The sequence below is a fragment of the Corythoichthys intestinalis genome, chromosome 17, assembly GCF_030265065.1.
Source record: "Corythoichthys intestinalis isolate RoL2023-P3 chromosome 17, ASM3026506v1, whole genome shotgun sequence".
Lineage (NCBI taxonomy): Eukaryota > Metazoa > Chordata > Actinopteri > Syngnathiformes > Syngnathidae > Corythoichthys > Corythoichthys intestinalis.
Genome location: NC_080411.1, coordinates 33563887 through 33586057, shown reverse-complemented (window position 1 = coordinate 33586057; position 22171 = coordinate 33563887). Strand labels below are relative to the sequence as shown.

General features: G+C 41.0%; 1 protein-coding gene across 2 annotated transcripts in view; it reads left to right on the top strand.

The window, feature by feature from the left end:
• Window positions 1–22171, top strand: part of cplane1 (ciliogenesis and planar polarity effector 1) — a 66836-nt gene that overhangs the window by 10584 nt on the left and 34081 nt on the right. For both annotated transcript variants that reach the window (XM_057819175.1, XM_057819174.1), the window contains exons 7-22: window positions 2157–2313; window positions 4011–4114; window positions 4187–4369; window positions 5970–6213; window positions 7424–8166; window positions 13869–14062; window positions 14523–14603; window positions 14675–14839; window positions 17119–17274; window positions 17826–18057; window positions 18140–18267; window positions 18431–18648; window positions 18890–19054; window positions 19189–19330; window positions 21803–21900; window positions 21993–22142. In XM_057819175.1, the coding sequence (XP_057675158.1) occupies window positions 2157–2313; window positions 4011–4114; window positions 4187–4369; window positions 5970–6213; window positions 7424–8166; window positions 13869–14062; window positions 14523–14603; window positions 14675–14839; window positions 17119–17274; window positions 17826–18057; window positions 18140–18267; window positions 18431–18648; window positions 18890–19054; window positions 19189–19330; window positions 21803–21900; window positions 21993–22142 (3160 nt within the window). The remainder of the gene's footprint in view (window positions 1–2156; window positions 2314–4010; window positions 4115–4186; window positions 4370–5969; window positions 6214–7423; window positions 8167–13868; window positions 14063–14522; window positions 14604–14674; window positions 14840–17118; window positions 17275–17825; window positions 18058–18139; window positions 18268–18430; window positions 18649–18889; window positions 19055–19188; window positions 19331–21802; window positions 21901–21992; window positions 22143–22171) is intronic.

Below are 22171 nucleotides of genomic sequence, written 5' to 3'. Positions count from 1 at the left end.
GAGCAGAGTCTGGGGACTCTGAGGTGGGCTCTTCGATCTCTGGGGTTGAAGTCACTGAGGCGGTTGGTAAGCTCCTCGGTGGCAAGGCCCCAGGGGTAGATGAGATCCGCCCGGAGTTCCTAAAGGCTCTGGATGTTGTAGGGCTGTCATAGCTGACACGCCTCTAAGACATAGCGTGGACATCAGGGACAGTGCCTCTGGATTGGCAGACCGGGGTGGTGGTCCCCCTTTTTAAAAAGGGGGACCGGAGGGTGTGTTCCAATAACACTCCTCAGCCTCCCCGATAAAGTCTATTCAGGGGTGCTGGAGAGGAGGGTCCGTCGGGAAGTCGAATCTCGGATTCAGGAGGAGCAGTGCGGTTTTCGTCCCGGCCGTGGAGCAGTGGACCAGCTCTACACCCTCGGCAGGGTCCTCGAGGGTGCATGGGAGTTCGCCCAACCAGTCCACATGTGTTTTGCGGATTTGGAGAAGGCGTTCGACCGTGTGCCTAGGGGAGTCCTGTGGAGGGTGCTCCAGGAGTACGGGGTACCGAGCCCCCTGGTAAGGGCTGTTCGGTCCCTGTACGACCGGTGTCAGAGTCTGGTCCGCATTGCCGGCAGTAAGTCGAATTTGTTCCCAGTGAGGATTGGACTCCGCCAAGGCTGCCCTTTGTCACCGATTCTGTTCATAATTTTTATGGACAGAATTTCTAGGCGCAGCCGAAGCGTTGAGGGTGTCCGGTTTGGTGGCCTCAGCATTGCATCTCTGCTTTTTGCAGATGATGTGGTGCTGTTGGCTTCATCAAGCCGTGACCTCCAACTCTCACTGGGGCGGTTCACGGCCGAGTGTGAAGCGGTTGGGATCAGCACCTCCAAATCCGAGACCATGGTCCTCAGCCGGAAAAGGATGGAGTGCCCTCTCCGGGTCGGGGATGAGATCCTGCCCCAAGTGGAGGAGTTCAAGTATCTTGGGGGTCTTGTTCACGAGTGAGGGTAGGAGGGAGCGGGAGATTGACAGGCGGATCGGTGCAGCGTCTGCAGTGATGCGGACTCTACACTACTACACTACACTCTACTTGTGGTGAAGAAGGAGCTGAGCCAAAAGGCGAAGCTCTCGATTTACCGGTCGATCTACGTTCCTTCCCCTTACCTATGGTCACGAGCTGTGGGTCGTGACCGAAAGAACAAGATCCCGGATACAAGCGGCCGAAATGAGTTTCCTCCGCAGGGTGTCCGGGCTCTCCCTTAGAGATAGGGTGAGAAGCACGGTCATCCGGGAGGGGCTTGGTGTCGAGCCGCTACTCCTCCGCGTTGAGAGGAGCCAGTTGAGGTGGCTTGGGCATCTGGTTCGGATGCCTCCTGGACGCCTCCCTGGGGAGGTGTTCCGGGCATGTCCCACCGGCAGGAGGCCCCGGGGTCGACCCAGGACACGCTGGAGAGACTATGTCGCTCAGCTGGCCTGGGAACGCCTTGGAATCACGCCGGAGGAGCTGGCTGAAGTGGCTGGGGAGAGGGAAGTCTGGGCTTCCCTGCTAAAGCTGCTGCCCCTGCGACCCGACCCCGGGCTAAGCGGAAGATAATGGATGGATGGATGGACGATGTGCCAGACTGATGTGCAGCTACAGGAAGCGTCTGGTTGAAGCTATTGCTGCCGAAGGGGGGGGGGGGGGGGGCACAAAATATTAAATGTGATGGTTCACTTACTTATTCCCCCCCCCTTCTTTCATTGTTTGCATACTATCCTCATTAAAATAGAAAACCTATAAATGTTTGTCAAAACCACACAGATGAAAGAACTGTCTGCTTTAACTAAAACTGCACAAAGATCAGATCACATTTGATGGTGACTTTATGCAGAAATGTGAGAAATTCCAAAAGGTTCAGATACTTTTTCATACCACTGTATATGAATAAGAGATTAGAATATTATTTTTTTCAAATTCTTAAATAAGACTCTTTCTGCTGGGATGCACTTGATCAAAAATATTACGATTCCTTAAGGCAAAAATTGTTAGACGTGTCCATCAGAAACAAAGCAACAGGAGAAAAATCTGGCAAGGATCTAATCTAACGGTTAAATTGAATTGTGCGTTAAAAGTCGTGCGTTGTTCATGATAGATAGCATGTTCAGCTTCACATAAATATCAAAATGAAATGTGCCTACATTTCTTGGGTCAGCTCTTTGGGATACAGCATACAATGGGCCACCAAAACGTACCCCTTATCACGTCTCACTCCACCCTGCCAAGCGGTCAAGTCCAGAGGGGCGCTGGTAGTCGACTTCTCTCCTGACGGACAACTGCTAGCTGTCGTCCTGAACCAGCGGCAGCCCAAGGTTAGCATATACAGTGGGGCAAATAAGTATTTAGTCAACCACTAATTGTGTACTTGAAAATATTGGAGAGGCCTGTAATTGTCAACATGGGTAAACCTCATCCATGAGAGACAGAATGTGGAAAATAAACCCAGAAAATCACATTGCTTGATTTTTAAAGAATTTGCAAATCATGGTGGAAAATAAGTATTTGGTCAATACCAAAAGTTCATCTCAATATTTTGTTATGTACCCTTCGTTGGCAATAACGGAGGCCAAACGTTTTCTGTAACTCTTCACAAGCTTTTCACACACTGTTGCTGGTATTTTGGCCCATTCCTCCATGCAGATCTCCTCTAGAGCAGTAATGTTTTGGGGCTGTCGTTGGGTAACACAGACTTTCAACTCCCTCCACAGATTTTCTATGAGGTTGAGATCTGGAGACTGGCTAGGCCACTCCATGACCTTGAAATGCTTCGTACGAAGCCACGCCTTTGTAGCCCTGGCTGTGTGTTTGGGATCATTGTCATGCTGAAAGACCCAGCCACGTCTCATCTTCAATGCCCTTACTGATGGAAGGAGATTTTCACTCAAAATGTCTTGATACATGGCCCCATTCACTCTTTCCTTTACACAGATCAGTCGTCCTGGTCCCTTTGCAGAAAAACAGCCCCAAAGCATGATGTCTCCACCCCCATGCTTCACAGTGGGTATGGTGTTCTTCGGATACAATTCAGTATTCTTTCTCCTCCAAACACGAGAACCTGTGTTTCTACCAAAAAGTTCTATTTTGGTTTCATCTGACCATAACACATTCTCCCAGTCCTCTTCTGGATCATCCAAATGCTCTCTAGCGAACCGTAGACGAGCCTGGACGTGTTCTGGCTTCACCGTGGGGACACGTCTGGCAGTGCAGGATTTAAGTCCCTTGCGGCGCATTGTGTTACTGATAGTAGCCTTTGTTACTGTGGTCCCAGCTCCCTGTAGGTCATTCACTACGTCCCACCCGTGTGGTTCTGGGATTTTTGCTCACCGTTCTTGTTATCATTTTGACGCCACGGGGTGAGATCTTGCATGGAGCCCCAGATCGAGGGAGATTATCAGTGGTCTTGTATGTCTTCCATTTTCTAATAATTGCTCCCACAGTTGATTTCTTTACACCAAGCGTTTTACCTATTGCAGATTCAGTCTTCCCAGCCTGGTGCAAGTCTACAATTTTGGAGTGTGACTGACTGAGGTTGTGGACAGGTGTCGTTTATTGTCGTTTATACTTATTTACCACTCTAATTTGGAAATAAATTCTTTAAAAATCAAACAATGTGATTTTCTGTTTTTTTTCCACATTCTGTCTCTCATTAATACAGGTAACGAGTTTAGCCTCGTTAGACCTCGTTAGAAGAAGTTAGACCTCTTTGACAGCCACAAATCTTGCTTGTTTGTAGATGACCAAATACTTATTTTCCACTCTAATTTGGAAATAAATGCTTTAAAAATCAAACAATGTGATTTTCTGTTTTTTTTTTTTTTTTTTTTTTCCACATGCTGTCTCTCATGGTTGAGGTTTACACATGTTGACAATTACAGGCCTCACTAATCTTTTCAAGTAGGAGAACTTGCACAATTGGTGGTTGACTAAATAGTTATTTGCCCCACTGTATGTATTCTCAGCCTCTTATGTGAAATGGCTCTGTAATGTAAAATGTTTGTTTTGAACACAGGCTACACAGGTTCTCTATGTGAGCACACAGAATTTTGTCACTGTACCGACTGGTCTTGAAAGATGCGGGTGTAAAACGAAAGACATTCCTTCTAAACACACAAGGTGGACTAACTATAATGGATTTTGAGTAATTGACACGTATCTTAAAAGGTTCTTTAATTTTTTTTTCTTCAGGTCATTTTGGGTAGGCAGCATAAGCTGGTCACACGATGGGCTTTTCCTAGCCTGTGTTCTGAAGAGAGGCGCTCTTCTTATCCTGGCTCGTGTCGGAGGGCTCCTCACGCTGACCAGCTCTGGTTGCCAAACCGACTTTGGACCCACAAACTTCCTCCCCCTTCACCCACTTGTCACTTACCGGTTAGTCTTTATTACAGTGGCACTTTGCAGTATTGGCAAAAAATCTTGATCTAGGATACCTTTTGTTACTGAGAATGTATGATTCCAGTTCATGACTAACAGTTTTCATATGCGAATGACACTATTAATGAGAAAATCTGGGAAAATGGATGTCATGGACTGAAATTTTTCGCTCTATAAGATTTATTTATTGGCATGTGGCATAGAGTGATGCATACGAAAAAACTGCGTAGTTTTTTATAGTTTGTATCAGTAATGATGGTAAAGACTTTCCACGCTCCAAAAATATTTAAATCCAGAAAACAAAGGGTTTGAATCCTCCGTGACGATTTCATTGAAGAAATCATCATACCTCAGTGCTTCTCAGTTATTTTCTGTTACGCCGCCCCAAGGAAGACGTAAATGTTTCGCGCCCCCCCAAACTCTCTGCCGCCACAGTAAATAGTATCATTTGTCTATAAAATTACTATTATAAATACGCATCTGTCTAACATTGTGTCCTTTTTTTTCTAATAAAGAAAAATGTAACATAGATCAACTTATAATAAAGTATAACTTTATTAACATTGTTTTGTTTGTAACAGAGAAGACATGACGCGCATCAATTTGCCTGAATTTCAAAAAAAGTTACATCCAAACTGTAAAAAATACACTCACTCTACGTTTTTGACCATTTGATACAGAAAAATAAAATGTAATAAAATCAGTAAATAATAACAAATTAAAATTGATTAGAAACATTCACTCATGAGGACAATATGCCAAAAAATTTGATCGGAAAAACTAAACTGAATAAAAGAAAAAAAGAGTGTCCTTGGACAGAAGGACAGTTTTTATTTTTGCTGCTCACAGTATGGTGTGGAGTTATTTTGCAATGAGCATGCTAACAATGCTCACTGGTTTACTGATCTAACACTGACAAAGCAGGATGTTTGTTGGCAATATTCGGCTCGTTTTTGCTGAAAAATAAGCGGTTTATCAATGAGATTGGGGTCTAATGTCTTTAAGTGGCGTCTTAATTGATTTGGCTTCTGGCTGTCCGCTATAATTATTTTTAGACACAGTAAACAGTGTTCTTTCCTCATCACCCACTGTATTAAAAGTCAAAGCTAAAAGGCAAACGGCACGAAAAAAGCGCATTCTCGGCGGCCGAGGTAGAAGCGTAGGTGAGGGCGGTCGTCGTGACGATCCCAAGCCGAAAATGGCACTTCACGGGCGGCGACATGAGAACCGGACAAGACAGTGGGTCGCTGCGTGAGTGAGTCCGGTCGGAAAACGGCTTTCGAAAACGGCGGCGGCACACTGCTCTTCATATCTGTTTTCTGTGCTGAGTGCTCTTCCTTAGTTCAAAAATACTGCAAAAAAAAAAAAAGCATGTTCCCCGAGGTCACATGCGCCCCCCCTGGCATCGCTCTGGGGCGCGCCCCACTATTTGAGAAGTACTGTCATACCTGCATGAGATCAATTATCACTCTTATGCAGATTATGTACCTCAATAAAACCCGGTATTCGATAGGTTTGTGGACAGTGTTGATGAGGTCGGAACATCTTGCTATAGTATTTATGTTCGTGTGTCTTGCTTGGTATTTTTCTCATGCAGACCTCCAACAGGGACAACAGAGAGTCAGTTGTCCAGCTCCAGCCTGTCAGCAAGGGATGAGATGAGACAGCGCTATTCGGTCACGTGGCACCCGCGTCTGTTGCACTGCATTGTATCTGACGGCTACATGGCCACTGTACTGAGGGTCCTCAACAGGCCTTCTCCTGCCATGCTGGTGAAAGCTCTTCTGAATAAAACCGGCAAAGACCTTCAGAAGGCCTGCCAGCTTCTAGATACGTCACAGGTAGTGAAGCAACTTTACACATGGCGCTATTTTAATTTTAGTAATATAAGTAGTTGCATTATAATGATAACACAGCAATTTTTACTTTCAAATTCAATCATTTCAAATCCGTTTCAATTTCAAAGTGTTCATCTCATTCAGCACAACTTTGAAACGTTTTAGCATTACGAACTATCCCACCTAATTTCAGAAGTTATTTTTATACCCCCCAGAGGAAGGGTTCATATACAGTGGTATAAAAAGTATCTCAACCTTTTGGAATTTCTCACATTTCTGCATAAAATCACCATCAAATGTGATCTGATCTTTGTCAAAATCACACAGATGAAAATAGTGTCTGCTTTAACTAAAACCACCCAAACATTTATAGGTTTTCACATTTTAATGAGGATAGCACGGAAATAATGACAGAAGGGGGAAAAATAAGTACGTGAACCCTCTGCCTGTTTTCATATTTCAATGAGGATCGCATGCAAACAATGACAGAAGGGGGGAAAATAAGTTAGTGAACCCTAAAACATAATGAGCAATTGAAACCATTTTTTACTAAATATTTTAAGTCAGGTGTGTGCCCAATCTCTGATGAGTGGTTTAAAGCTGTTCTATAAAACACACACCAGGTAAAAATGTCTTGATAAGAAGCATTGTCTGATGTGCATCATGGCTCAATGATACAAAAGACAGAAGTAAATCAACTTCAGAATGGTTTCAGAAGAACAAAATACACATTCTGGAGTGGCCAAGTTAAAGTCCAGACTTAAACCCCATTGAGATGCTGTGGCAAGACCTAAAGACAGCGATTCATGCCAGACATCCCAGGAATCTGACTGAACTACAGCAGTTTTGTAGAGAAGAATGGGCCAAGATTAGTCCTGATCGATGTGCCAGACTGATCTACAGGAAATGTCTGGTTGAAGTTATTGCTGCCAAAGAGGGGGCCACAAAATATCAAATGTGACGGTTCACTTACTTATTTCCCCCCCTTCTGTCATTGTTTGTATACTATCCTCATGAAAATATGAAAACCTTAAATGTTTGGGTGGTTTTAGTTAAAGCAGACAATGTTTTTCATCTGTGTGATTTTGACAAAAATCAGATCACATTTAATGATTTTATGCACAAGTGCGAGAAATTCGAAAAGGTTCAGATACTTTTTCATACCACTGTACTTATCTTATGCATGTTCTGACGCGATATATAATTTTTGCAGTCCTTTCTTGAAGATGAGTCCAATATAGACTGCCCACATCCTGGTTCACAGCTGTCAGACAGTGAACGCTTGGAGTTTGCCTCTTTGTTCGACACTCTCCATACTTTGGACACAGAGACCAACTTCAACCGAGACTACGAATATGAATTTGAGAGGGCCGAGCATCGTTTTCGTCAGGAACTTGGGAAGATCCAGAACAGGCTTTTGACCGTATGGGCTCTTTGCATGTCCCTGGGAGCCGCAGTGGAAAACCGAGCTCACCTGCTCCAGAACACCGTTTTCCGTGTGGTGCAGCTGGCTGCTTTGTTCCACATGATGTCAAGCCGTGCTGCCCAGTCTGGAAAAAGCATCTCCGCCAATTCTCATTGCATTATGGAGTTTCTCAAAAGACTATTTTCATTCCTCCCATGGGTCAACGCTCACTCGGGTGGTCCTACTGGCCTAGGGCTGGCAATGGACCTCAGTAAGCGTCTGGTCCACCAGCTGCTAGCTCCTTCACCAGAGTCCTATCCATCAGCTTGTCTGGACAGACTATCCGGAGCTGTGCTCATCCTTCAGCTGGCCTCCGAAATCCTTGATTGCACCTACAGCCTACAACGGAAAACCGTCTGGTCCTCAGCAGAGAAGGACCCTCAGCTTTTGACCTCAGATGAATACCATGTGCCACTACTCCAGGATTATGGGGAAAACCAATCAGTTTTGTTTCATCAGGGTCCTCTCCTACCCCAGCGACCATCTACCAGGTTTGACCTTTTATAATTGATAATAGACCTCTACCAAGGCGACATTGCACACCATTGTTGATACTCACTTTTTGTATGTCAAAACTTCCTGTCAAGTGAAAATCATGCCTCTTCAAACCAAGGGCGTAGGCTTGCATAGGGACGTTAGCGACATAACCCTACCAACTTTTTAGGATGCTCAAATTGTCCCCACCAACTTTTAAGCAACTGTACTCGTATGATATAATGATATGATATGATATATATGATATATACTGTTATATAGGTATTTTAGATTGCCTTCCCATATGTTGTAAGGATAGAATTGACCCAACCATAATTAAATGAAAAATTTTTATGATCTTCAGACTACTGACATTTACCTCTGTGCCAGTCCAGTTTTTTTTCTCAAACGCTTGTTTGATTGGCTGATGACTTGAACCCCCACCCTCCCGCACGCACACACACACACACGCACTCACAGCTCCGACAGAAATACATGTCCACAACATGATGCCTCCTCTGCCCCCTTCGAAGAGTAGGGACATTATTTTTGGGCCAGCAGCAGCCACTGTAAGTAATGTAAAAAGAAATCAATGTTGTAGAGGTGAGGAACACACCACTTATTTTGCTACTGAAAGTCCGACATGCATAAGAGTTAGCATAACATTAAACTGTGTGAATTTGCTAACTGCAAAACTCAAGTACGAAGCTGCTTAGAGAGAAGTGTCCTCCTGTATGTGTTTTCTACGGTTAACGTTAATTAAACTGTGAAAAATGTAGTGAACCGAGGTTTACCCCCTACTCCCCAATGTTCATTTTTTTTTTATATATGTGGTTTTAAAGCAGCCCAAAGGAGCTTTCTTTTTTTTTTTTTTGCTGATTTTGGCTGAGCTTGTGGACAAAAGCAGTAGTGTTTTTACCTGAAGGAAGGCTCCATTTTTTTCCCCTTTTTGTTTTCCATGACCAAGAATTTTTATCAGTTATATTTAATTTCTTTATTTAGACAATGTTTAGTCTTGAGACAAATGTTTAATTTTTGCAGTCCTGGACAGTGGAGGGATACCAAGTTTGTATTTATTGTGTATATTAACTTATGTTCAAATATTGCAATTTAAGTTTGCTAATGAAATCCAGACATTTATTCGTATTCTTAATTTTCAAAATGTTTCTTTCGTAGTTTTTGAAAACAATAGGTTTGAATGGAACTGTGTATTATCTGAACCAATACATATGAAAGTTTGTATAAGTCAATATGTCACATGCAGGTTATGCTGTTATATCGTCCCTACCAATATTGAGACCGAACCGACGCCCTTGCTTCAAACAAAAACTCAATTTGGAAACAACATCAGTCTCATTGACTGCCATAGGCAGCAATAGAAAAACATTCCATTTTAACTGGGAGGGCTGACAGTGAATTATCTTGTTTCAGTGCCATTGATGGGGATAGTCATGCTAACGCATTGAACTGGGAGGGATGGCAGTGAAGGATTGTAAATCTATTAGTCAATGGCAGTGAATGAGTCAAATGATGTAGATGAAAATTAGGCAAAAAGAGATCATTTATAACTAACTGTGTGAATACGGATAAAAGCTACAGCAATAATTAAAGAAAATTTAATTTTCTTTATTTTAGAGTTGGTTTTCTCCGGGTGCTGTGTTTTATTCATACAGTCCATTTCAAAAAACAAGCATGTTATGTTAGGTTCACTGAATACAACAAATTGTTCATAGATGTCTGTGGAAATGCTTGTTTGTCTCTGTGTGCCATGACTGATTAGGGATGAGTCCAGAAGGCTCTGCGCTTAGTAGGGCTGAACAATATTGTGGAAAAAACTAACATTGCGATTTTTGGTGGGTGTGCGATATATTGCGATATTAAAACTACAGTGGGGAGAACAAGTATTTGATACACTGCCGATTTTGCTGGTTTTCCCACTTGCAAGCCATGTAGAGGTCTGTAATTTGTATCATAAGTTCTCTTCAACTGTGAGGGACGGAATCTAATACAAAAATCCAGAAAATCACATTGTATAATTTTTAAATAATAAATTTGTATTTAACTGCAATACTGCAACTGCAATAAGTATTTGATACATTACCAACTAGTAAATATTTCGGCTCTCAGTTCTTTTTTAAGAACCCCTCCTGTTCTCCACTCATTACCGGAAGTAACTGCACCTGTTTGAACTTGTTACCTGTATAAAAGACACCTGTTAACATGCTCAAACAAACAAACTCCAACCTCTCCACAATGGCCAAGACCAAAGAGCTGTGTAAGGACCTCAGGGATAAAATAATAGACCTGCTCAAGTCTGGGATGGGCTACAGGAAACTAAGCAAGCAGCTTGGTGAGAAGGTAAGAACTGTTGGAGCGATAATTAGAAAATGGAAGAAGTTCAAGTTGACGGTCAATCTGCCTCGTTCTGGGGCTCCATGCAAGATATCACCTCGTGGGGCATCACTGATCATGAGGAAGGTGAGGGATCAGCCCAGAACTACACGGCAGGACCTGGTCAATGACCTGAGGAGAGATGGAACCACAGTCTCGAAGAAAACCATCGGAAACACATTACGCCGTCGTGGATTAAAATTCTACATCGCACGCAAGGTCCCGCTGCTGAAGCCAGTACATGTCCAGACACGTCTAAAGTTTGCCACTGACCATCTGGATAATCCAGAGGAGCAATAGGAGAAGGTCATGTGGTCGGATGAGACCAAAATTGAACATTTTGGTCTAAACTCGGCTCGTCATGTTTGGAGGAAAAAGAAGGATGAGTACAACCCCAAGAACACCATCCCAACCGGGAAACATGGAGGAGGAAACATCACTTTTTGGGGCTGCTTCTCTGCCAAGGGTACAGGACGACTGCACCGTATTGAGGGGAGGATGGATGGAGCTATGTATCGCTAGATCTTGGCTGACAACCTCCTTCCTTCAGTGAGAGCCCTGAAGATGGGTCGTGGCTGGGTCTTCCAGCATGACAACGACCCAAAGCACACAGCCAAGGCAACTAAAGAGTGGCTCCGTAAGAAGGACTATAGGAAACGTTTGGTATCTGTAATAGCAAACAAAGTACCAAATATTAAGTTAGATTTTTGTGATGTATCAAATACTTATTTCATGCAATTAAGTGCAAATTTATTATTTAAAAATCATTCAACGTGATTTTCAGTTTTTTTGTATTAGATTCCGTCCCTCACAGTTGAAGAGAACTTATGATACAAATTACAGACTTCTACTTGCTTTGCAAGTGGGAAAACCAGCAAAATCTGCAGTGTATTAAATACTTGTTCTCCCCACTGTAGAAGATTTTTCACCAGATAACTAATAGCTCTGTTTAGGATAGGCCTCAACAATATTAGAAAAAATTAACTATACCATATATATATTGCCAAGGCAATATATACTTTTATATATATACAATATATACACTTACTTTTTGGTTGCACTGGTACACCCTGAACAGATTGCCAGCCAGTCGCAGGGCACATATAGACACACAGCCATTCATGCAGATAATCACTCAATGATGATACTCAATCAGCATACCATGCACGTTTCTTGGGATTTTGGCAGGAACACGGAGAAAAGTGACCAGATCAAAGCTACAAACCTGTCAATCATCATTAACGTTAAGTACCAATTGCCAGCTGCACTGGTGACCAAGAAAAACAGTTGGGTCGCACTGCTTAGCAGAAGAGAGGGTGAGAGGCTGTACGAGCATTAAGCAGAAAAGCATGAATATATTTTTTTAGATTAAAAACCTGATCCTTTTCAACTGATTCCGATCATCTAAAAAATGGCACGATTGGCCCAATTTCCGATCACGTGATCGGATTGGGACATCCCTAATTTATATAATGCTGTTTAATTCAGGCTTGCTGAACATAAAAGGATCCAGGATCTGCACACTTGTTGCTTTTATGAAGTAAAACAAAAGTTTACATGTTTAAAAAGATAAAAAATAAAAAAAATGCAAGTCCAGTGACGTGACTATTGCACATGAGCACATTGTGAAGGCGATGTTCAAACGATATATTATGCAGGCCTACCGCTTAGGTTTACTGACGACTCAAAATTGCAGTGGGGCAAATAAGTATTTAGTCCACCACCAATTGTGCAAGTTCTCCTAATTGAAAAGATTAGAGAGGCCTGTAATTGTCAACATGGGTAAACCTCAACCATGAGAGACAGAATGTGGAAAAAAAAACAGAAAATCACATTGTTTGATTTTTAAAGAATTTATTTCTAAATTAGAGTGGAAAATACATATTTGGTCACCTACAAACAAGCATGATTTCTGGCTGTCAAAGAGGTCTAACTTCTTCTAACGAGGTCTAATGAGGTCTAACGAGGCTCCACTCGTATTAATGGCACCTGTTTTAACTCATCGGTATAAACGAGACCTGTCCACAAATTCAGTCAGTCACACTCCAAATTCCACTATTGCCAAGACCAAAGAGCTGTCGAAGGACACCAGAGACAAAATTGTAAACTTGCACCAGGCTAAGACTGAATCTGCAATAGGTAAAACGCTTGGTGTAAAGAAATCAACTGTGGGAGCAATTATTAGAAAATGGAAGACATACAACACGACTGATAATCTCCCTCGATCTGGGGCTCCATACAAGATCTCACCCCGCGGCGTCAAAATGATTACAAGAACGGTGAGCAAAAATCCCACAACCACATGGGGGGACCTAGTGAATGACCTACAGAGAGCTGGGACCACAGTAACAAAGGCTACTATCAGTAACACAATGCCCCGCCAGGGACTCAAATCCTGCACTGCCAGACGTGTCCCCCTGCTGAAGGCAGTACACGCCCAGGCCTGTCTGCGGTTCGCTAGAGAGCATTTGGATGGTCCAGAAGAGGACTGGGAGAATGTGTTATGGTCAGATGAAACCAAAATAGAACTTTTTGGTAGAAACACAGGTTCTCTTATTTGGAGGAGAAAGAATACTGAATTGCATCCGAAGAACACCACACCCACTGTGAAGCATGGGGGTGGAAACATCATGCTTTGGGGCTGTTTTTCAGCAAAGGGACCAGGACGACTGATCTGTGTAAAGGAAAGAATGAATGGGGCCATTTATCGAGAGATTTTGAGTGAAAATCTCCTTCCATCAGCAAGGGCATTGAAGATGAGACGTGGCTGGGTCTTTCAGCATGACAATGATCCCAAACACACAACCAGGGCAACAAAGAAGCCACTCCTTTGAACTTTTGGTATTGACCAAATACTTATTTTCCACCATGATTGGCAAATAAATTCTTTAAAAATCAAACAATATGATTTTCTGTTTTTTTTTTTCCCCCACAATCTGTCTCTCATGGTTGAGGTTTATCCAGGTTGACAATTACAGGCCTCTCTAATATTTTCAAGTGGGAGAACTTGCACAATTAGTGGTTGACTAAATACCTTTTTGCCCCACTGTATCCATTGGTTTGAATATAAATGCTTGTTTGCCTGTATGTGACTTTTGGCCAACTTCAACAGTTCCCGGGTATGCACAACTTCTTTCACTCAAGTCAGTTGGTATCACTTGTGAGACTTAATTGCTCAATTGCTGTAATTAATTGATAACTTGAAATGCTTTAATTGTTTTGCTCAATGCAGATAATTAAATCCATCTGTTTGGCGGAAGTAATGCGTACTCTTTTCTTGCATGTGAAACATTTTATATTTCAAATTTCACTTTTATTTTGGTTCCAGACTATTTGGAGTGTGGCAGTGGGTCTATAAGGTCAGCCTGCAATACAAGGAAAATAATAAAGGCTTAAAGGAGAACGATGACTTGAAGGAAGGAGATGAGGAGCGTTTGTCAGTCAGAATCTCAGACATTCAATCAGCTCTACAGGCGTCAGGAGAGAAACTCGGGGATGGTCCGACACTACTTAGTCACAAGGGTAAGAAAGAACCCAAAGCTGTCCTAGGTGCCACTTTTTTGTAACTAAGGCTGTGTTAACACTGGAGGTTCCAAAGCCCAATTTCAGTATAATGGTTGTAGTTCTACTTGTATATTTCAAGTTAGATCCAATTTAAGCAGAACATAACACATTTATTCACATGTGTTATGGAGATTTTATGTTCTCTTGAAAGGTTGAACTAAATGACCTTAAAATCAGAAGGTAAGTTGAGCGCAAACGACTTCATGTTGCTGACACTGATTGTGTACATCTCATCTAAGCGTTTACATTGCATTTGTGCTGACTGATATTCGATTCATTTAAGGATTCACTTTTGCCACATTTGGAAGAGGCCGGATTCCAGATTATCCGCGTTGTGCCAATTGATAGAAGTAAAAATGTAATTGTTTTACTTGAACCATGAAGCCTTAATCCATTCTAATATGCTTGGTCTTCTCAGGTGAAGAACGTTTCCTTTGCGGCATGTACCAAGACAGCACTGAGACATGGCGAACCCAAATTTGGGAAGAGTGTAAAAAAAGTATGTTTATTTTTATTAATGAATCGACATACAGTACCCTAAAATAGTACAAATGTGTGTATCCCGTTTAGGTTGTCATCGTAATGTCTTCCAGGAGACGAGACTTTGTCTGGCTCTCCTTTACGGCCTTTTGTCCCAGTACCATCTGAGAGAAGCAGTGGAACTAGGAGAACACATGACCCACTTGGTTCTACACAATGCTGAACATCATAATAATCCCATGATTTGCACGCTAGGTGAGTAAATACGACTGGAATAATCACAAGTGTGCCCTGGCACACTAACAAGGTAAAGGCTACAATGCTGGCCAAAAGTATTGGCACCCCTGCAATTCTGTCAGATAATACTCAATTTCTCCCAGAAAACGATTGCAATTACAAATGCTTTGGTAGTAATATCTTCATTTATTTTCCTTGCAATGAAAAAACACAAAACAGAATGAAAATGTAAATCACTATAATTTTACGCAAAACTCCAAAAATTGGCCAGAAAAAAGTATTGGTACCCTTTGAAAAATCATGCAATGCTTCTTTAATTTGTGTAATTAACAGCAACTGTTACTTACCTGTGGCACATAACAGGTGGTGGCAATAACTATATCATACTTGCAGTCAGTTAAATTGGATTAAAGTTGACTCAAATTCTGTCCTTTGTCCTTGTGTGAACCTCATTGAGCATTGAGAAAAGAAAGAAGACCAAAGAACTGTCTGAGGACTTGAGAAGCAAAATTGTGAGGAAGCATGGGCAATCTCAAGGCTACAAGTCCATCTCCAAAGTTTTGTGTAAAATGATCATGATTTATTTTTTTTCCCATTCTCTTTTGCGTTTTTTTCATTGCAAGCAAAATAAATGAAGATATTACTACCAAAGCATTTGTAATTGCAATCATTTTCTGGGAGAAATTGAGCATTATCTGACTGAACTGCAGGGGTGCCAATACTTTTGGCCAGCCGTCTATGTGCGCTACTCTCAACTGGCTAACTCGGAACCTACAGGCACAATAAGTGCACAATCAATCAATGAGCCCTGAAACACAGTACAAAAATTGGGCTCCGAGCAGGGAAAACCACGCAGGAAGAGATTTGAAGCTTCAACTTCAAAACTATGAATAAGACAAGTAAACCACCTCTCACTATGCTGTCCAGTTTTACACAGGAAATTTTTTTCCCGACTAAATACATTCTTTAAAATTATGTTTATTATGTAAATTGTTAATTGTAAACCTATGCCTTGTTCTGCCATTAAATTAAGTGAGCACGAGTTATGAAAAATAATCCTGCAGTGTCCTCTACTGGCAAATTTTTAATCTACGACGGGCTGCATTCTACTGGCTAATAATTCCGCAATTAATTAATCCGCCCTGATACAAATTTTTTTTTTTTAAAAATCCGGTTGCACGGATCGATAGATACTGGCCCTTGCTATTAAGCTAAGTTTCAAGACGATCAGTTCACGAATGACCGAGGAGTTGGACTTCAAAGTAGGGCTGCAACTAACGAATATCTTAGCAATCGAGTATTCGACTGAAAATTCTATCGATTAATCGAGTAATCGGATAAAACATTTTTTTAGGTAAGGAGCAATTATAAATATACACGAGAAAACAAGACATTTAATCTAATATTGAACCATTTTCAGTCAATCAATGTCTTTATTCTCGATGTACATTATTGAAAACAGCCAACAATTGCATCTCAGAAGTGACTAGAAAAAAAAAATAATTTACTGCTTTCACTCAAAAACTTCTAGATCTTATAAAAAAAAAATATATATATTTCTTACCTAAAATTTTCATTACGCTTGATAACACACTAGGGCTGCAGCTATCGATTATTTTGGTAGTCGATTATTCGATGAACTAGTTCGAATAATCGAGTAATCAGATAAACATGAAGAAAATAGAATACCTGAGCTGGGCCTCAAATGGTATTAAAAAAAAAAACAATAATAAAAATAAGGATCTACATATGTACAACATAAGAACAATTGGCTAACTTACATAGCAAAAGTCCACTAGCTTAAATGCTATAAAATAATAAGTTTTTAAAAAAAATTTTTTTAACAATGCTCTCAACAAATGGTTCAGACACATATTCCCACAAAAATTGGCTAAATATAACTTTAAACTAAATTACAAATGCATTAAAAAACATTAGCTCAAAGAAAAACCTAGCTTATGTTGTCTTAACAGGGAGCAGCCGGATTTGGCCACGTAAAATGAGGCAGACTAGAGGGGTGTGTATCCACCTAAATCAATGAAACTAAATGCAAACACTTTCAAAAACACACCATAACAATGCCACTTTCATTAAACGAATACTCGAAGCTGCTAAATTTAATTCGAATCTTTTTTTCTAATCGAATACTCAAGTTAATCGATTAATCGTTGCAGCACTACTTCAAAGTTAGTGTCCACAAGAACAAAGCAACCTGGGTGATGGCTTGACAGGCCTTCAACCAGTAAAAATGCAGCAGTTGGTCTAATGTGCTGAAGATCGAACTTTGTTCCCTGCAGCTGACCCTCTTCTGCCGACAAACCTTCACAGCGACGCAGTTATCGCTGTCATTCAGACTCTGGCGAGGTTCATGGCTTCCTATTTCACCAATCAACCTCTCAACATCCTGCCTGCACACCACGTGGCCGTCCTACCTCCATTACATCTACCTCACGGTCTGTGTTGACAATGACACACACTTGCATCTTTTCTTTGACTTGTAAACACAAACTTGAGATATGAGCGCTGTATATTTGCAGTGAACTAACTCAACTGTTCTTACAATAATCAGCACTTAGGCAAATAGTAAACAATACGGGTGATTAAAGACTTCAAGGTGTTTAATGCCACCCCTAAGTTAAAGTTTACTGTCAAACTAAATATAAAACCAATTGGATAACACGTGTCTTTAATCTTTAAAGTTAAAGGTACTCTATATAAAGGTATCGTACCTTTCAGTAACCATACTGTATGTATACTTCAGGTCTTTTATAAAGTGCAATGTTTTAGAGGGATATTTTCCAGAATTAAAGAAAATGATGATTCACCCAGGTTTTAGCTCAGTGGTCTGAATGCCCTGCTACCATTTGTGGTGGCCCGGGTTTCATTTCTGCTATTAGGTTGTGTCAGGCAGGGCATCTGACATAAAACTTTGATGGGTTGTTGGATGGAAAAGAGGAATGATTTCCAGTAGCTTAATCTAAAACGATTTTCCTCTTTTGTACAGCCTCAAATGTGGGACGCCTGGTCCCATTGTGCCAGAAGGCAGCAGCTCGGGCGATTCGACAGCAGAACATGTCGGAGAAGTGGACCGTGAATTACACCGTGGACCTGCTCCTGCTCGGAGGTCTGCTCCCTGAGACAGTATACCTGGCGTCCAAACTTGGGGACTGGAAGACTGCAGCATCCGTCAGCCTCGCTTACTTGTACTACTGCGACGACCACTTGGACTTCACTCAGTCAGTGTGCAATGTTTTTTTAGTTCTTTTAACTTTCTCATCACTATCATTGAGATGCATTTTTACCTCTTTAAAAAAATAGGATCAAAAGAAAAGAGTTTCACCTTCCGAGGGCTTTATTCCCAAAAAGCATTTTTCAGGCGGAGTTGCAGAGTCTTCTGGATAATGACAAGGACGAGTACAAAGATGCCAATGATAAAAGATTTACAGGTTTATGAACATTATAAGACACCTACACACAGTAAAATAGAGCAGCCCTATATCTAATGATGGGAAAAGTTTAGTTTTTAAGGGCCACAATTTAATTTTTCAAACCATTCTTCAGTCATTCCTGCTTTAATCCCTTAATGCTCCTGTCTAATTGTTTGATTAGACCCTGTGGAAGGCCAAGACTTGGATACATGGCATGGTTCTGCTCAAGAGATCCTAAAAGCATCTGTAATAGCAGGTGTGGACATTTTAACTTCACCTTTGACTTCCTTATTGGATTCAGCCAAAGACCTGTGCTCTGGACTCTCTGCTTTGGTGCACAGTGGACTTTATTTGCCATCCCCGCCTCTGTATTGTCCTCAACCCTCCCCTAACACGCAGGTACTCAACACAACATGATATACTGTATATACGTAGTATCCACACACCATGTTTCTAATAAGCACAATTTTCTTTCCAGTAAATCTACACATTTTTTTGTTTACGTAGCATCATTGGTGGAAAACATTTAAAAATCTTTTTAAAACCCGTCATTCAAAGTATAGTCTATTGACTTTTTATATCCAATGTACAACATATATCTGTTCATTCATCTGAAGAGAATATGCGGTTTGTCTTTCAGGATCCTGTGGGCACAGAAGGACAGCTTGCAGAAGTGACAATACGCAGCAAAGTGTCAAGGGTACTCCAGAGGATTCTTCTCCTACTCAAGTCTGCTCGTTGTTGCTACTCTTCTGCTCAGTGGTACGTCAGCAACCTGCGGCGGGCCCGCCACCTACTACACAAGGTAGAGTCTTTTCTCTTTTGCGTTAGACAAAGCTTTGGTTAAAAGTCCTGTTGTATAATTTTGTGACATCTTAAATTGTTTTTTGTTGTTGTTGTATTTTTATTATCATTCTTGTTTTTTTTTTTTTTTTTTAGATCAAGACAAGATACCCCTACCCATCATTCCACAAAAAGGAAAAGGGTCTCCCAGAGAACCTGATGAAGTTTGTCAGCCGTGGTGGATTCTTCAGACAAGGCCATAACAAAAATCTGGAGACTGATTGCATTCAAACAATTAGTAAGACACCAATGATCACCACTTAAATCTGACAACATGAAATAATGATGTACACTGTGATCCAAACAGAATGCATCAAAATCAGCGTGCAGTATTTCAAAAAAGAAAGTTTATTTAATGTCAATTGAAATATTAGGGCCATTTAATGAATAATTGAAGTGTAGTTCTTAAATATGGATACTTTTAAAAAGAGGCTTCAAGCTGCTTAATGCCAATCCTACTTGAAGTTTACATTATTAACATTGGGCAAAAAGTTGTTCGTCGTGTGTTTAATACAGTTCAGTCCAACTCAACTGAATACGGACAATGAAAAATGCTGATGACAGGCTCTTGGATATAGTTAGTATCACTGTTTTAGCCTTGATGGAGCAACACTTGTAGGTATTAAGTAAAATCACAAAACTCAGAGGCATAACCTTTTACACGTTATTGACCAAGCTGAAGTGATGAAAATAGCTTTATTTCATTGTAATTAGCAATGTTAAAAGCTAAAAAAAAATCTTTTGGCACCCTAAATTTTGATGGTTTTGGAATTTTGAGGATTCTTTTTGCAGGATGACAGGAATTTTTAAATCTTTTTTTCCCCCATATAAAATACTTATCTGTCAAGAAAGACTATTTTTTTCTTTGCAAAGCCATTGTAACAGATCCATGTGTATCTGTATGACCTAACTTTAATACAGTGAAGAAAATAAGTATTTGAATACCCTGCTATTTGGGAAGTTCTCCCACTTAGAAATCATGGAGGGGTCAGAAATTTTCATCGTAGGTGCATGTCCACTGTGAGAGAGATGACCTAAAGAGAAACATCCAGAAATCATAATGTATGTTTTTTAACGATTTATCTGTGTGAAGCAGTTGCAAATAAGTATTTGAATACCTGGGAAAATGAATGTTAATATTTGGTACAGTAGCTTTTGTTTGCAATTACAGAGTTTAAGACTTCCCCGCAGTTTTTCAACAGGTTTGCACACACCGCAGGAAGGATCTTGGTCCACTCCGCCACACAGATGTGCTCTGGATCAGTCAGGTTTCTGGGCTGTCACTGAGAAACACAGAGTCTGAGCTTTCTCCAAAGATTCTCTATTGGGTTTAGGTCTTGATACTGGCTAGGCATTGCTAGGACCTTGATATGCTTCTTACGGCGCCATTCCTTGGTTTTCCTGGCTGTGTGCTTTGGGTCATTGTCATGTTAGAAGAACCAGCCACAACCCATCTTCAATGCTCTAACTGAGGGAAGGAGGTTGTTCCCCAAAATCTCATAATACAGGCTCCCAGTCATCCTCTCTTCAATATATGCACATAAAAACACCCCGAAAGCATGATGCTACCACCCCATTCTTCCCAGTAGGGATGGTGTTTTTGGGATAGTACTTATCATTCTTCTTCCTCCAAGCACTGTTAGTGGAATTAGGACCAAAAAGTTATATTTTGCTCTCATTTGACCAAAAAACTTGCTCCCATGACTCTACACCTCTGCATCATCCAAATCGTCATAGGCAAACTTAAGACAGGCCTTGACATGTGCTGGTTTAAGCAGGGGAACCTTCCGTGCCATGCATTATTTCAAACCATGATGTCTTTGTGTATTGGACCCAGATTTTTCAGGTCATTGACAAACTCCTGTCGTGTAATTCTGGGCTGATTCTTTACCTTTTTTAGGATCATTGAGACCCCACGAGGTGATATCTTACATGAGGCTCCGCTCCAATTTAGATCGACCGTCATGTTTAGCTTCTTCCAATTTCTAATGATTGCTCCAACAATGGACTTTTTTTCACCAAGCTGCTTGGTAATTCCTCCGTAGCCCTTTCCAGCCTTGTGGAGGTGTACAATTTTGCATGTGGTGTCTTTAGACAGTTTTTTGGTCTTGGCCATGTTACAAGTTTGAGTGTTACTGATTGTATGGGGTGGACAGGTGTCTTTATGCAGCTATCGACCTCAAACAAGTACATCTGATTCAGGATAAAACAAGTAGTAGAGGTGAACTTTTAATAGGCGGACTAATGAGTCTGTCAGGGTCAGAATTCTAGCTGATAGACAGGTGTTCAAATATTAATTTGCAGCTGTATCACACAAATAACTTGTTAATAAATCATATATTGTGATTTCTGGATTTTTTTTTAGATGATCTCTCTCGCAATGGACATGCACCTTCGAGGAAAATTTCAGACCCTTCCATGATTTCTAGGTGGAAGAACTTGCAAAATAGCAGGGTGTTCAAATACTTATTTTCTTCACTGTATTAGTATTACATGTTGTTTTAGCATGCTGGAAGTTATTAATTCATGTATTTTATTAATAATAATAGTGAAATATATAAAATACATGTGTTTTGATGTAGAAGCGTGGCAACGCTATATTTTCAAAAGTCACTTTCTGGAAACATTTCTTCATTTGTAAGGAGTCAACTGAAAGAGTTTGAGAACACTTCGTCTAATTTCTGTTCCTCACATTATTTTCATCCTCAAGTCTGTTTTAGAGAGCTGTGTGGTTTATGCTGGATGCTTCATGTCAGGGATCAGTTTTCTATTGCCTGCAGGAAATATCAGGCTGCCAGAATTCAAAAGGTATCACATCCATGCTGGACTGAGCGTGACATTTTTTTATCATTTAACTGTGCATGGCCTGAACACGCATGTTCATATTTTTGTCCTTAAAGGTTCGTGATAATTCACAAGTACATTCAACTTGCATTGATGCTCTTCTCTGGGCGCGCCGCTATTTGCCTTTCTCTCACTTCCTGAATGCCGAGGAAATTGTGCAGGACCTCCTACTCAGCCTGTTGGCCGAAATGCCACCGTCTGCTTTGGTGAATTTTTAAAATGATTTTCTTTCCCT